The 14,634-nt window shown below is 41.1% G+C and overlaps 1 protein-coding gene across 1 annotated transcript in view; it reads left to right on the top strand.

The window, feature by feature from the left end:
• Positions 1-49: 49 nt before the first annotated feature.
• CHPT1 (choline phosphotransferase 1) overlaps positions 50-14,634 on the top strand; it is a 43,275-nt gene continuing 28,690 nt past the window's right edge. Inside the window, exon 1 of the mRNA XM_004373757.2 lies at positions 50-258. Coding sequence (XP_004373814.2) covers positions 166-258 — 93 coding nt within the window. The 5' untranslated portion in view covers positions 50-165. The remainder of the gene's footprint in view (positions 259-14,634) is intronic.

The raw sequence follows: 14,634 nt of genomic DNA on the forward strand, positions 1-14,634 counted from the left end.
GGGGCCAGGCCGGCGCCGCGCTGGCTGAAGACGCTGGCGGAGCCGCTGAGCGCGGCGCAACTGCGGCGGCTGGAGGAGCACCGCTACAACGCCGCCGGCGTGTCGCTGCTCGAGCCGCCGCTGCAGCTCTACTGGACCTGGCTGCTCCAGTGGATCCCGCTGTGGATGGCCCCCAATTCCATCACCCTCCTCGGGCTCGCCATCAACCTGCTCACCACGCTCGTGCTCATCTCCTACTGCCCCACGGCCACCGAGGAGGTAGGGCCCTATGCCCGCCCGCTGCCCGCGCCTCCGAGGCGGCAGAGGGGCGGTCCCAACTGCTGTCTCCGGGAATCCCGGCCCCAGGTGCGCCGCGGCCCCGCGGCTGGAGGCGCCCGGGGAGGGGACGACCCACGCGCGGCTGAGCCACCCGCGGGGCCGCAGAGGGGCGGAGGCTGCCCCTGCCCCGCGCAGTATCAGCCCCGAGATTCCCACGGGCCGCCTAGAGGCAGTCGCCACTCCCCAGCCCGGTGTCCGTCCCGAACCTCCCCCGGACCGCCGAGGGGCTCTCAAGGTCACGACCCCAGTCCCGTGGCGTCCCCGATCCTCCCCTGGGCCGCGGAGCCGCTGTCTCGGCCACTACGAGCCGGGGGCTTGCCTGGCGCCACCCCACCCTGAGCCCTGGCTGCGAGATGGACCAGCAGTCAGTTACTTTATATTCTGGGCACTGACACCCTCTACTTCGGTCCTGCCTGGCGCGAGGACTTGTGGCCGGGTTGGCCAAGCCCGTGATGCCCTTTGGACGCTTTTTATAATTGTCTTTTTTTCAAAGAGTGTGCTAGTAATCCTGAAATTACTGGTAGCACCCAACGAAGATAAGTTACTTTTTCGTGATAAACAAAGTAGGGTATTATCAAGGTGATAATCCTTATCATCAGGTCCCAGGGATAATAAAGGCCAGTTGATTTTATTAGCAAAGAGTATTTGACCTATGTGCACAGTAAAAAGAGTAAATAATGTGGACCTTGGACGTCTGTTGATCAGAATCATCTCTTGGGCCGAGTGTGGAGGAGCAAGGGGCAGAGTGGGGCTCACTCCCATCTACAGTTCATTATAGTACATGGGATAAATACTATATTGCATTTTTTGTGATATTGTTTGCAGTGCCCTCCGAATAATGAAGTCCCTTTATAACCATATTTGAGAATATGTTCTGGTATATTCGAGATGAGGTTGGATAGCAGGAATACAATGGAAATATTTCATGCATATGGGATACATGCATTCATTATTTTTTTTATATTTGATGGAGTCTATTTTAACATCTTGCCAATTGATTGGTATTATATATGATTCCTTCATAGATATTCCCATTTGTAATTCATTTCCATATTGTTTGAAAAAGTCAGCTGCTTTAGTTTCTGTTTTTTCAAGCCTGGTTCTAGAATTCCCCAGAGACAGTGTAGTTGAATTTCTGAGTTAGAAGTGGAGGACTTGTCCTATACTCTGACTGTGCCACACCATGGAGAGAACTGCCAGGTCCCTTCTCCTGTGTGTAAAATGGCAAATAATACCTAACAAACCAATGTCACAAGGATGCAGTGAGGACCAGGTGATATATTACATGCAGATAAATTTAGAAGACTATAAAGGGCTTAACAAATTAAAATATTACTGTTATTAGTGCCCTGAGAACGTATAATAAAATTTTGTTTTTAATGGGTCTAGACTCAGCTAATAGCATCTGAATGTTTCTGATATTTACCAGTTAAATTGTAAACTTTTTAGTATTATTAATGTGACCCAAAAAATCCAAACCTGTTGCCGTCCAGTCGATTCCGATTCATAGTGACCCTACAGGACGGAGTAGAACTGCCCGATAGGGTTTCCAGGGAGCGGCTGGTGGATTCAAACTGCTGATCTTTTGGTTAGTAGCCGAGCTCTTAACCACTGTGCCACCAGGGCTCCATTATTAATTTAAGAACCATTTATTGAACTTAAAATGAACAGGGCATACAAAGAAGTCCAACAGATTATGTTAGGGGAGTCAAGAGAGGTCTGATAGAAGAGATAGAATTATGATTAATTAGTTTTTAGGCTCAGCCTCATTCCAAGGGAAAAAAAGGGGGGTGGGGTGGGCGGGACATGAGATCTTTCAAAAAAAAAAAAAAAAAACAGCTCCCAAAAAGGAGGAAAAGGATCAAAGCAGTAAGTTGAAACTAACCTAACCTAATCAGTTGCCATCAAGCTGGTTCCGACTCTTTAAGAGTTAAATACACTGAAACATATATCATTAGATGCTGCATCTGCTTCTAAGTGGCTGAAGCAGTGAAGGGAAACAGGGTTACAGGATTCAGATAGCCAAGACTCATGTTGCCCATTTGATAAAATTCCAACAGAAGCATGAAAGAACCATAGCAGTTTCTGCCTATTTTGCTTGAGGCCACAGAGCTGATGAATGACAGAACCGAGCAGATTCAAATCTAAGAGGGTCTAACTCCAAAGCTCATATTCTTTTTACCTTATACTGCCACTTTATTTGGAGTTCCCGCCTTTCTCTTTCTGCTATGTAGGAAACAGACCTTGTGTTTATATCACTGCTTATCAGTGATATAAAGTGCTTTCATGTACATTCTGCATTTGTATCTTATAACAACTCAAGGAGGTTGGCAAGTTTTTCCCATCCAAGAATGGCCTTCCCGCCATCTCAATGTTTCTTCTGTCCATCCATCCTGAAGTAAGAGTAGCGTATATTTTTATAAGAGGAAATTAAGGCCCAGAGATATTATGTAACTTTAACCTGGCTTGGAACTCGTTTTTTTGGTTTTTGTTTTTCCAGTTGCCTTCATGTTGACTCATGGCGACCCCATGTGTATCAGAATAGAAGTGTGTCCCATGGGATTTTTAGTGGCTGATTTTTCGGAAGTAGATCTCCAGTCCTTTCTTTCATGGTTCCTCTGGGTGGGCTCAAACCACCAACCTTTGGTTAGCAGTTGAGCACATTAACCAGACCCGTGTTTTTTCAGATAGATTGCTTCCAGAAAGGGTCAGAAAAAACACATAAGGTTTTTGGATTTAGATGTTTGGGCCTACCTTACCCCTATATGCTATAAGGAGCCCTGGTGGCACAGTGGTTAAGAGCCACAGCTGCTAACCAAAAGATCGGCAGTTCAAATCCACCAGCCACTCTTCGGAAACCCTATGGGGCAGTTCTATTCTGTCTGATCGGGTTGCTATGAGTCGGAATTGACTTGACAGCAGCGGGTTTGGTTTTTGGTTATATGCTATAACGCTGACTACGTATCTATATTGGTAATGTTTAATATATATTTTTTAAACTACTATGACATGACTGGAGATGAAGGAAAATCAATGTAAAAGTTTTAAGTGATCTATATTAAACGTCTACACTGGAGCTCTGAACTGCTTTGCAAGCCACCATTTCTATTAAGAAACTTTCCACTCCAGCCAAATTGAAACTGCTTACTGTAGTAACAGAAATCCTCACAACTGGACCAATAAGCAACATCATGAGAAACAGAGAAAATGTTGACGTTGTCAAGATTTCATTTTACCTGGATCCACCATCAACACCCATGGAAGCAGCAGTCAGAAACTCAAACGACATATTTCATTGGGCAAATCTGCTGCAAAATACCTCTTTAAAGTGTTAAAAAGCAAAGATGTCACTTTGAGGACTAAGGTGCGCCTGACCTAAGCCATGGTATTTTCAGTCACCTCATATGCATGTGAAAGCTGGACAATGAATAAGGAAGATAGAAGAACTGATGCCTTTGAATTATGGTGTTGGTGAAGAATATTGAATATACCATGGACTGCCAGGAGAACGAACAAATCTGTCTTGGAAAAAGTACAGCCAGAATGCTTCTTAGAAGTGAGGTTGGCGAGACTTCATCTCACCTACTTTGGACATATTATCAGGAGGGACCAGTCCCTGGAAAAGGACATCATGCTTGGTAAAGCAGGGGGTCAGTGAAAAAGAGGAAGACCCTCGATGAGATGGGTTGACACAGGGGCTGCAACAATGGGCTCAAACATAGCAATGATTGTGAGGATGGCACAGGACCGGACAGTGTTTTGTTCTGTTGTACATAAGGTCGCTATGAGTTGGAACTGACTCGATGGCACCTAACAACTATAGTAATGATTTCTTTCCTTCTTGTTCCTCCCTTCTTCCTCTTCCCCACTTATCCAGCTACTTACTCATCTTTCAAGGCCCAGTTCAAACACTGCCTTCTTATGAAATTTACCCATTCTCCAAAGCTAAATTAACCACTTAACCTTCTTAATTCCCATAATAGCTGACATTTACCAAATGTTTAATTATATACCAGGTTTTGTTCTGAGCTGCTTTTGCCTATTATCTCATTTAATCCTTAAAACAACTTTATGAAGGAGGTACTATTATTATGCCCATTTTATAGATGAGGAAACTGAGGGAATGTTAACCTCTTCCAGGTCCAGGATTGCGAGCCAGAGTGCTGTGTTGTTTCAACAGAACTTTGTAGCTCTCTTGTGGAACTTGTCCATTTTGTTTTGGTTATGTGTTTCCTTATTCAAACACTGAGCAGGACAGTCTACCAGATTATAAATCCGTACAGTGATTGCTCATTTGTATATTCTCCATAGAAGAGTGCCTTGCATAAAGCTTAGTAAATATTTGCTAAGTTATTGACTGTATGATGAAATAACGCAGTGTAATCTTGCAAAATGATGTTTGTAAATCCTTATTCATTTTTAGCCTTCTTGGATTGAATATTTATCGGGTCTTGGGCCTGGGTAATTTTAAGGAGGGAAAGCAAGAGTTAGGGTGAATGAGGAGAACAACAACTCGATTGCCTCCTCCTCACCTTGTGAAGTAGTTTTCTGTTAACATCATTCTAATATGTAGTCCTTGGCCCCAGTTCCTTGACCACCTACTCTTAAAATGGAATTGCAACTCTTACAGTTTTGAAGAATCTTACCAACCCAAACCCATTGTCGTCCAGTTGATTCCAACTCATGGCGACTCCATGTTTTACAGAGTAGAACTGCTTCATAGGGTTTTCTTGGTTGTAGTTTTTACAGAAGCAGATCACCAGGCCTTTCTTCCACTGAAAGGACCTTAGAACTTATTTAATGCAATTCCTTCATTTATATATGCAAAAACTGAGTGATTAGAATCTAGTTATTCTGGCTCCAGCCTAATATTCATTCTCTATGACAAAACTCTCACTCCATACACTTATTTTTGACCAGTATCAACTGTGAATCCCATTCTGTTTTACTTACATGATAAAATGTTTTTGCTCTTTCCTTTTGATCTGTGTATATAAATCCGTCAGTGTGTCTGTCAAGAGTATGTTTATGGCAGACAGGTGTTCCTAGCATAGGGCCAGATCAGAGGGCATTGAATAACACATTTCTGTTGTTTATGATGATAGAAGGTTGAACCAAAAAGTGACTTATAACTGAGAAAGTCAGAAAGCCCTTAAGAAATGGTTTATTCCCTAAATAATTCAGGTTCTGGTTGCCTTTGCACTATAAAGTAAAGAGTTATGTGTTGGGGTGAATAATAGAAAGAAAAGACAATAAGCTATAGGTTTCTGCTTACATTTTTTTGTAAATTTGATTTCTTTGGTATCTAGTATATTTCCTTTTATTACCTGCCCCTTTTTTCTTTTTCTTTTATTTAAACCAGCTTGTAGCTTATCAGGTATCATGTATTAAAGCAAGGCTCTCTTACTAAACTGGCCTTCCTTGTAGGCATATGGATATTGTCCTGTCACTGATAGCGTTGTAGTTTAGGATAGATCTTGAAATGTTCTTTTTGACTATGACTGCAACGCCATTCCTCTTCAAGTTGTCGTTCCCGGCACAGTAGACAATATGATTGTCCGATTCAAAATGGCCAGTACCAGTCCATTTCAGCTCACTGATGCCTAGGATATTGATGTTTATGTGATCCATTTCATTTTTGATGATTTCCAATTTTCCTAGATTCATACTTCTTACATTCCATGTTCTAATTATTAATGGATGTTTGCAGCTGTTTCTTCACATTTTGAGTCATGCCACATCAGCAAATGAAGGTCCCGAAACCTTGACTTCATCCGTGTCATTAAGGTCAACTCTAAAATTAATATAAATAGGCTAATATTCAAATTTATGCACCAACCACTAAGGCCAGAGATGAAGAAATTGAAGATTTTTACCAGCTCCTACAGTCTGACATTGATCGAGCATGCAATCAGGATGCATTGATAATTACTGGTGATTGGAATGTGAAAGTTAGAAACAAAGAAGAAGGATCGGTAGTTAGAAAATATGGCCTTGGTGACAGAAACAATGCTGGAGATCACATGATAGAATTTTGCAAGACCAACGACTTCTTCATTGCAAATACCTTTTTTCACCAGTATAAACGGCGAATTTACACATGGACCTTGCCAGGCGGAATACACAGGAATCAAATCGACTACATCTGTGGAAAGACATGATGGAAAAGCTCGATTATCACCAGTCAGAACAAGGCCAGGGGCTGACTTCGGAACAGACCATCAATTGCTCATATGCAACTTCAAGTTGAAACTGAAGAAAATTAGAACAAGTCCACAAGAGGCAAAGTATGACCTTGAGTATATCCCACCTGAATTTAGAGACCATCTCAAGAATAGATTTTATGCATTGAACACTAACAACCGAAGACCGGATGAGTTGTGGAATGACATCAAGGACATCATACATGAAGAAAGCAGGAGGTCATTAAAAAGACAGGAAGGAAAGAAAAGACCAAAATGGATGTCAGAAAGACTCTGAAACTTGCTTTTGAACATCCAGTAGCTAAAGCGAAAAGAAGAAATGATGAAGTAAAAGAGCTGAACAGAAGATATCAAAGGTTGACGCGAGAAGACAAAGTGAAGTATATAATGACGTGCAGAGAACTGGAGATAGAAAACCAAAAGGAAAGAACACTTTCAGCATTTCTCAGGCTGAAAGAACTGAAGAAAAGATTCAAGCCTCGAATTGCAATAGTGAAGGATTCTATGGGGAAAATATTAAACGACGCAGGAAGCATCAAAAGAAGATGGAAGGAATACACAGAGTCACTGTACCAAAAAGAATTGGTAGACATTCAGCCATTTTAGGAGGTAGCATATGATCAATAACCGATGGTATTGAAGGAAGAAGTCCAAGCTGCACTGAAGGCATTGGCAAAAAACAAGGCTTCAGGAATTGACAGAATATCAACTGAGATGTTTCAACAAATGGATGCAGCACTGAAAATGCTCACTCATCTATGCCAAGAAATTTGGAAGACAGCTACCTGGGCAAGTGACTGAAAGAGATCCATATTTATGCCTCTTCCCAAAAAAGGTGATCCAACCAAATGCAGAAATTATTGAACAATATTATTAATATCACACGCGAGTAAAATTTTGCTGAAGATCATTCAAAAGTGGCTGCAGCAGTATATCTACAGGGAACTGCCAGAAATTCAGGCAGGATTCAGAAGAGGACATGGAGTCAGGGATATCATTGCTGATGTCAGATGGATCCTGGCTGAAGGCAGAGAATACCAGAAAGATGTTTACCTGTGTTTTATTGACTATGCAAAGGTGTTCGACTGTGTGGATCATAACAAATTATGGATAAGATTGCAAAGAATGGGCATTCCAGAATGCTTAACTGTGCTCATGAGGAACCTGTACATAGATCAAGAGACAGTCGTTCAGACAGAATAAGGGGACACTGTGTGGTTTAAAGTCAGGAAAGGTGTGCATCAGGGTTGTATCCTTTCACCATACCTATTCAATCTGAATGCTGAGCAAATAATCTGAGAAGCTGGACTATATGAAGAAGAACGGGGCATCAGGATTGGAGGAAGACTCATTAACAACCTACATTATACAGACGACACAACCTTGCTTACTGAAAGTTAGGAGGACTTGAAGCACTTACTGGTGAAGATTGAAGACTACAGCCTTCAGTATGGATTACACCTCAACATAAAGAAAACAGAAGTCTTCACAACTGGACCAGTAAGCAACATCATGATAAATGGAGAAAAGATTGCAGTTGTCAAGGATTTCATTTTACTTGGATCCACAGTCAACACCCATGGAAGCAGCAGTCAAGAAATCAAAGGACACATTGCATTGGGCAAATCTGCTGCAAAAGATCTCTTTAAAGTGTTGAAAAGCAAAGACGTCACCTTGAGGACTAAGATGTGCCTGACCCAAGCCGTGGTGTTTTCAATCACCTTATATGCATGTGAAAGATGAACAATGTGTAAGGAAGACGGAAGAAGAATTGACGCCTTTGAATTGTGGTGTTGGCGAAGAATATACCATGGACGGCCAAAAGAACAAATCTGTCTTGGAAGAAGTGCAAACAGAATGTCCCTTAGATGCAAGGATGGCGAGACTACATCTTACATACTTTGGACATGTTGTTAGGAGAGATCAGTCCCTGGAGAAGGACATCATGCTTGGTAGAGTACAGGGTCATCGAAAAAGAGGAAGACCCTCAACGAGATGGACTGATACAGTGGCTGCAACAGTGGCTCAAGCATAACAATGATTGTGAGGATGGCACAGGACCGGGCGGTGTTTTGTCTGTTCTTCATAGGGTTGCTATGGAGTCGAAACCGACTCGACGGCACCTAACAAAGAACAACTCTTATTAAAATGTAAAACTCTCAAACTTTCAGGAGATGAAAGTTCTAGAAGCAGGGCAGGGACTAGGATGAGGCAAGAGAGGCACCCAGGCCTGAAAATTTACGGAGACACGTCCATGACCCTTGAGAGTTGGGTGTCTCCTTAAATTCTGTGGCCTAGATAGTTTTACTCTGTAACACATGGGGTCTCAATGAGTCGGAATCGACTCCACAGCAACTAACAAAAACAGTGACAACAGGCACCTTGCTTGCCTCACCTTAGTCCCAATCCTGCCTGGAAGGAGGCTCTTCAGGTAATGTGGAGGTGGCTTCCCTTTGAGGTTTGTCTCTTGAATTCCTATGACTTAACTGTACTCGATCCCTAAGGAATAAGCCATTTCTCCTTTAAAATTCTGGTTTGAGTGTGGAGAAAACGTGGCATTGTGCGTATGTAGAACAGCTTGACATCCCACTCCTGCGGTGTTTGACGTAGACACAGGGCTGTGACCACTTGGGTTTTGTGAACAGAACAGATGTAAAGCGCCCAGCACAATTAATGTCAGTGGTAGTTAGCCCTGTGATTCTCTTCATACCTCTTCTCCCTTCCTTGTTCCTCTTGGCACAGTGAGAGGCTGGCACCTTCAACAAGAACTTTAGTAAAAGGGGAAAAACCAAAACCAAGACCCAGAACTACTCACATGAAATATAAAAAGAATGAAGGCTGCCTTTCAAAGTACGTGTTTCTAATGTTTAAGAGAAAGATCCTTTGCCCTGAAGTGCTGGTTTAACTACACGGGCATACACTGCCTGCTTTCCTTCCCCTGAACTTGTAACCTGCTTCATTTCCTGAAAATAGGTGTGCTCTTCAGAAATACTAGCCCCTAACCTGAGCTGTGGAAACTCTGTTGGGGTAGTGATTAAAAGCTACGGTTGCTCCAAAAGGTCGGCAGTTCGACCAACCAGGTGCTCCTTGGAAACCCTATGGGTGCAGTTCCACTCTGTCCTATAGGGTTGCTGTGAGTCAGAATCAACTCGAGGGCACACAACCACCACCACCACCTCAGCTGGGAGTCCCTGGGTGGTGCAAAGGATTAACACGATTGGCTACTAATCGAAAGGTTAGCAGTTAGAGCCCATCCAGAGGCACCTCAGAAGAAAGGCCTGGTGCCCTGCTTCTGAAAGGTCACAGCGTATGGAGTGCAGTTCTGTTTTGAAACACATGGGGTTGCCGTGAATCAGAACTGACTCCACTGGCAGCTGTTTTTTGTTTTGTTAATGTTTTGTTTTAACTTGAGCTGAGGCCAAAGGCCTGAGTTTAAACCAGTAAGCCCCTAGGGCCCTTCCTGATGATCTTGATTCAGAATGATCATACCCTTCCTGACCACCAGCTGCCTTCTGGAGGCCTCAGGGGAACCCTCCTTCTGAACAAGGAAGCCCTTGTCTGTCAGTTACAGGCTCGTAGTATAACAGTGTTTTAACCCTGTCACAGACACATAATATGGGTTAGTATAATAATTATACTAACAGAAGCATTCAGTCATTTTTAATTGTTATACTTTCCAAAGTCAGATTGGCAGCCTACTAGAAACTTGAAGAATTCTCTTTTAAAAATTACTAGAATTACCTGACTGGGTACAAAGACCACCTTTTAACTCCATACCTGCTTTACATTTCTTCACATAGGCGTCATCTGTCTGCTAATTTTCTTTCTTCCTACTTCTTAAAATTGCAGTTTCCATTTTCATGGAGGGAGGAGCCAGTTGATATTTGGATAACTGAAATCTTGTTACCAGCTGACCTAATAGTTATTGGTTATGTAAATCCCTTTATGTATATGTGTCCACTTATACCCAAGACCATTTAAAGTAAAGAGGTATTTTTAAGTATAAAAATTCATACAGTAGACATTGTATAATTCCAGTATTTCTCAAATTTTAGTTTGCTAGTAAAATAGCAAACTTTCTGTTCTTGTGTATCACCTATACTATTTTTAATTTCCATTTTTCTTTTTTACCAACTTTAACTTCCTTTTAAAAGCTTAGCCTCATCCTGAACTTTATAAAATAAAACAAAAAATATTCAAATCCATTGCCATTGAGTTGATTCTGATTCATAGCGACCCCAGATGTTACAGAACAGAAGTGTTCCATAGGGTTTTCTTGGCTGTAATCTTTACAGAAGCAGATCGCCAGGCCTTTCTTCCTTGGTGCCGCTGGGTGGGTTCAGATCACCAACCTTTAGGTTAATAGTTGGATGCAAACCGATTGTATCAGGCAGGGACCTATCCTAAACTTTAATATCTATAAAATCATAGATTGGATATGCTAGCTATTTTTTCTTAAATATATACATAAATATTAAAATAAAAAGTTTACCCAGAAATTTCTTAGAATTATCTGATATAGCGTTAGTATTAACAATATTTGCTGAACCTCTTCCATATGCAGGAAACCTTTCCAGGCACTGTACATATAATAATTCATTTAATTCTCACAGTGAACCAATGAGGTAGGTACAGTGATTATTCTCATTTTTCAAGTGGAGAGACTGAGGCATTGAAAGATTGAGTAGCTGGTCTAAACCAGCTAGTCAGTGGTAGAGCTGGAATCTGATGCAGGTAGAATAGTTCCACAGTCCACACTCCTAATCCCTCTGCAAGAAAAACCCATGGTGTGTATTCTTCACTTTGGAAAACATTGCTGTACCCTGTTACCTGATAAAGGAGACCTGGTGGCACAGTGGTTAAGTGCTCAGCTGCTGACCGAAAGGTGAGCAGTTCGAACCCACCAGCTGCTCTGTGGGAGAAGGATGTGGCAGTCTGCGTCTATAGAGATTACACAGCCTTGGAAACCCTATGGAGCAATTCTGCTCTGTCCTAGACTCAACGGCAATGAGTTTTTGTCACAGGAAACATTTGTTGTTAGGTGCCATCGAATCGGAAATATTTAGTTTAATCACCCATTTAGCTACTATGGTATGTACAGCAGATTTTAAAAACAGAAAACAATGTATTTTTTCTGCATTTCAGTCTTAGATACATCTTACTACTTACAAGCACCTGGAAGCTCCTATTTGGGACTCCAGTTCTATAACTTGTCTAGTTGGTTGGTACCATATGCAATCAGGGACACTAGTTTAGTGACAAAGATTGGTAGCATACAATTATTCCATTACCAAGGCTTTGTGGTCCTTTTTCTTAGAAACTCAGTTTTCATTTCTACTGTAATTTCTCTTTCTTGTCTTCTTGTTCTCCCCAGCAGTGACTCTCTCTTGTAGCAGGATAATGTTGGTGCTCTTTCTCCCCAGTCCCACCCTCTGCCCTGGACAATCACCAGGGTATTCCCACTCGGTACTTACTTCTTCCCTACTAAGTTTGCATGCTCTGTGTCTTCTGCTGTGGAAGGCCATGTGACCCACTAACATCCTCCCTCCTGGCTGACCAACCACTTGAGTGACTAAATTCATGAGTCACGTGTCTCTCTCTTTAAAATAACTTACACTGTGTATTGAAAGAGACTGTTCATATGCCCTTACAAAGTCCATTTATTTGAGCAATAAGGGATTCGTGTTATGGCTGAAGTTCTACAGAGAGGTTCATTCCCCCAGAAAGTGAAACCAAGCCTATCTCTATGATACTTCCTGTTTTTCTTACTTTAAAGGGTTCCTACTTGTCTGCACTGTGCAACAGGCTGGAAGGTGCCCCACCCCAGACACCACAGAGGACAGAGTGCTGGTAACCCAGTGAACGGGCCTTCTCTTTAATGCTTTCCCAGAACCTAGAATAGTGCATGCTCCTTGGTGATCAGTTAATGCTTATAATTGAAACTAGCTTGGGACCTTTCTTGTCACTTTCTAAATGTGTTAGTTCTGATCAAGGAACTCTAGTCTACTTTTCTTCTTGACCCTGAGAGACTAGTATCTGGCTACTTCTGAGGTTTCTTTCTTCATGGGAGCCTGGTAACAATTAAACCAGCTATCTCTGCTGGCTTTCATGTTAAATAGAACTGGTTTTCACCTAGTTATATTTGAATGTTAAAATACCTTTTAGTTTATTTTGACCAAGTAGAAGAAATATTTCCATCATATTTCCTTTAAGGGCCCTTCCTGCAATTCAGAATGAAGGAAGAGGAAAATTTTTAAAGTAAAGTAAAACCTATTTTTGGAAAAAAAAATTTTAAATTTTACAATGGAGGGTAGAAGTAGTATATCATATTCTTATATGTTGAAAAAACACAGGTCTTTTCTAAATTCTCATTTATCATTTATTTTTATGAAGTACCAGTTGCCATCAAGCCGATTCCAACTCATGGTAACCACATGTGTGTCAGAGTAGGACTGTGCTCCATAGGGTTTTCAGTGGCTGATTTTTCAGAAGTAGATGAAGGTGATTATTATTATTATTGAAGCATTGTTTACAGGCAAAAGAAGGGACTTAGCACTTTAAGAGGAATAAAATAGAGTATTATCATGATTCAGTTTTCAGCTGTTAGCTAAATTGATACAGTAATTTAGTTTCCTTTAATCTTATAAGGAATAGCATCTTGTACTTTTATATGATTATGAAGATACAAATTTCCATATATATAAGAGTTTGAGGTAGAAAGCCTTGATTCCATAAGAATTTTCTACTTGTTTCTATTCCTTTTAATTATAAATTGAAGATCTTAAAAAATTAATGACTGTTAAGAATCCTCATCAAAAGGGGGAGGAAATGTAGAACAGAATTACAAATTTATCATGGAATCCAGACTTTCTGGAGCCATGGATTGGAGAAACCCCTGAAATTACTGCCCTGAGATAATCTTTAAACCTTAAACCAAAAATATCCCCTGAAGTCATCTTAAAACCAAACAATAGTTTAGCTTATCTAGTAAAGAATATCTACCTTGAACATTATATTCTTTTAAGATCTATCATATTTTTATGCAAATAACGCACACACATTTGTCTGCCTACCACATCCTCCCTCCGGGAGGTATTTTTGTAAGTGCACTATGCTAATTTTTTTTTACAGTAACATATCTGTATAGGATCAGAATGACAACAGCAACTCAAAAGATTAGGTAAGGAAACTTTGGGGGCAGTGAGTTTATGTTAATGGGAGAGGAACAACTCAGAAAAGGAGGGTGAGAATGATTGTAAAACTTGAAGAATGTAATCAGTGTCACTGAATTGTACATGTAGAAACTGTTGAATTGCCGTATGTTCTGTGTATATTCTCAACAACAATAAAAGTAAAATAAATTATAAAAAAAATTAGTGACTGTTATCTGAAGAAATGGCAGACCACGTTTCTGAAACAATGCAGCATCCCTTCCCTTGGTGAAATCAGGTCGTCTTTATCTAAGGAAGGTGATTTCAGAGCTTTGCATTTTTAACTTGTTACTGCCACCTGTGAAATCATTTAAAACCAAGGAAACTATACCATCAAAATAGTGAGTTGTTATAAAGCCATGAATACCACTGTTAGCATTTCTTATATTTGTTGCTTGAGATACCAGTGATCTATGAGCATGCTTGGTACAACAGAAAACCTGTATGTTCGCAAAGGCTGCTTTAATCCTGAAAAACAAATATTTGTAGAAGGTATATTTTTTAGGTAGTAAAGTTTGGAATATAGTGACTAGAGAGAAGTATGTTGGTGTCCTTTGAATTCTCCCTAGGTGAAGCTTAGTGAAGAAAGAGGCGTATCAGGCAGTCCTCAAAGGAGGTGGAATTTCAGTGCTTGGCTGAATTGCATAAGAAGAGTTTTAGAAAGGGAACAGCACTTTCTCAGTGGTGTAACTGAATTTGTTAATGGCAGATGTCATGGTTTGAATTATGTCCCCCCAAAAATGTGTGTATCAATTTGGCTGGGCCATGATTCCCAGAATTGTGTGGTTGGCCTCCATTTTGTGATTGTAATTTTATGTTAAAAGAGGATTAGGGTGGGATTGTAATACCACCTTTACCCAGGTCACATCCCTGATCCAATGTAAAGGGAGTTTCCCTGGGGT

The sequence above is a fragment of the Trichechus manatus genome, unplaced genomic scaffold (genome assembly GCF_000243295.1).
Source record: "Trichechus manatus latirostris isolate Lorelei unplaced genomic scaffold, TriManLat1.0 scaffold00027, whole genome shotgun sequence".
Lineage (NCBI taxonomy): Eukaryota > Metazoa > Chordata > Mammalia > Sirenia > Trichechidae > Trichechus > Trichechus manatus.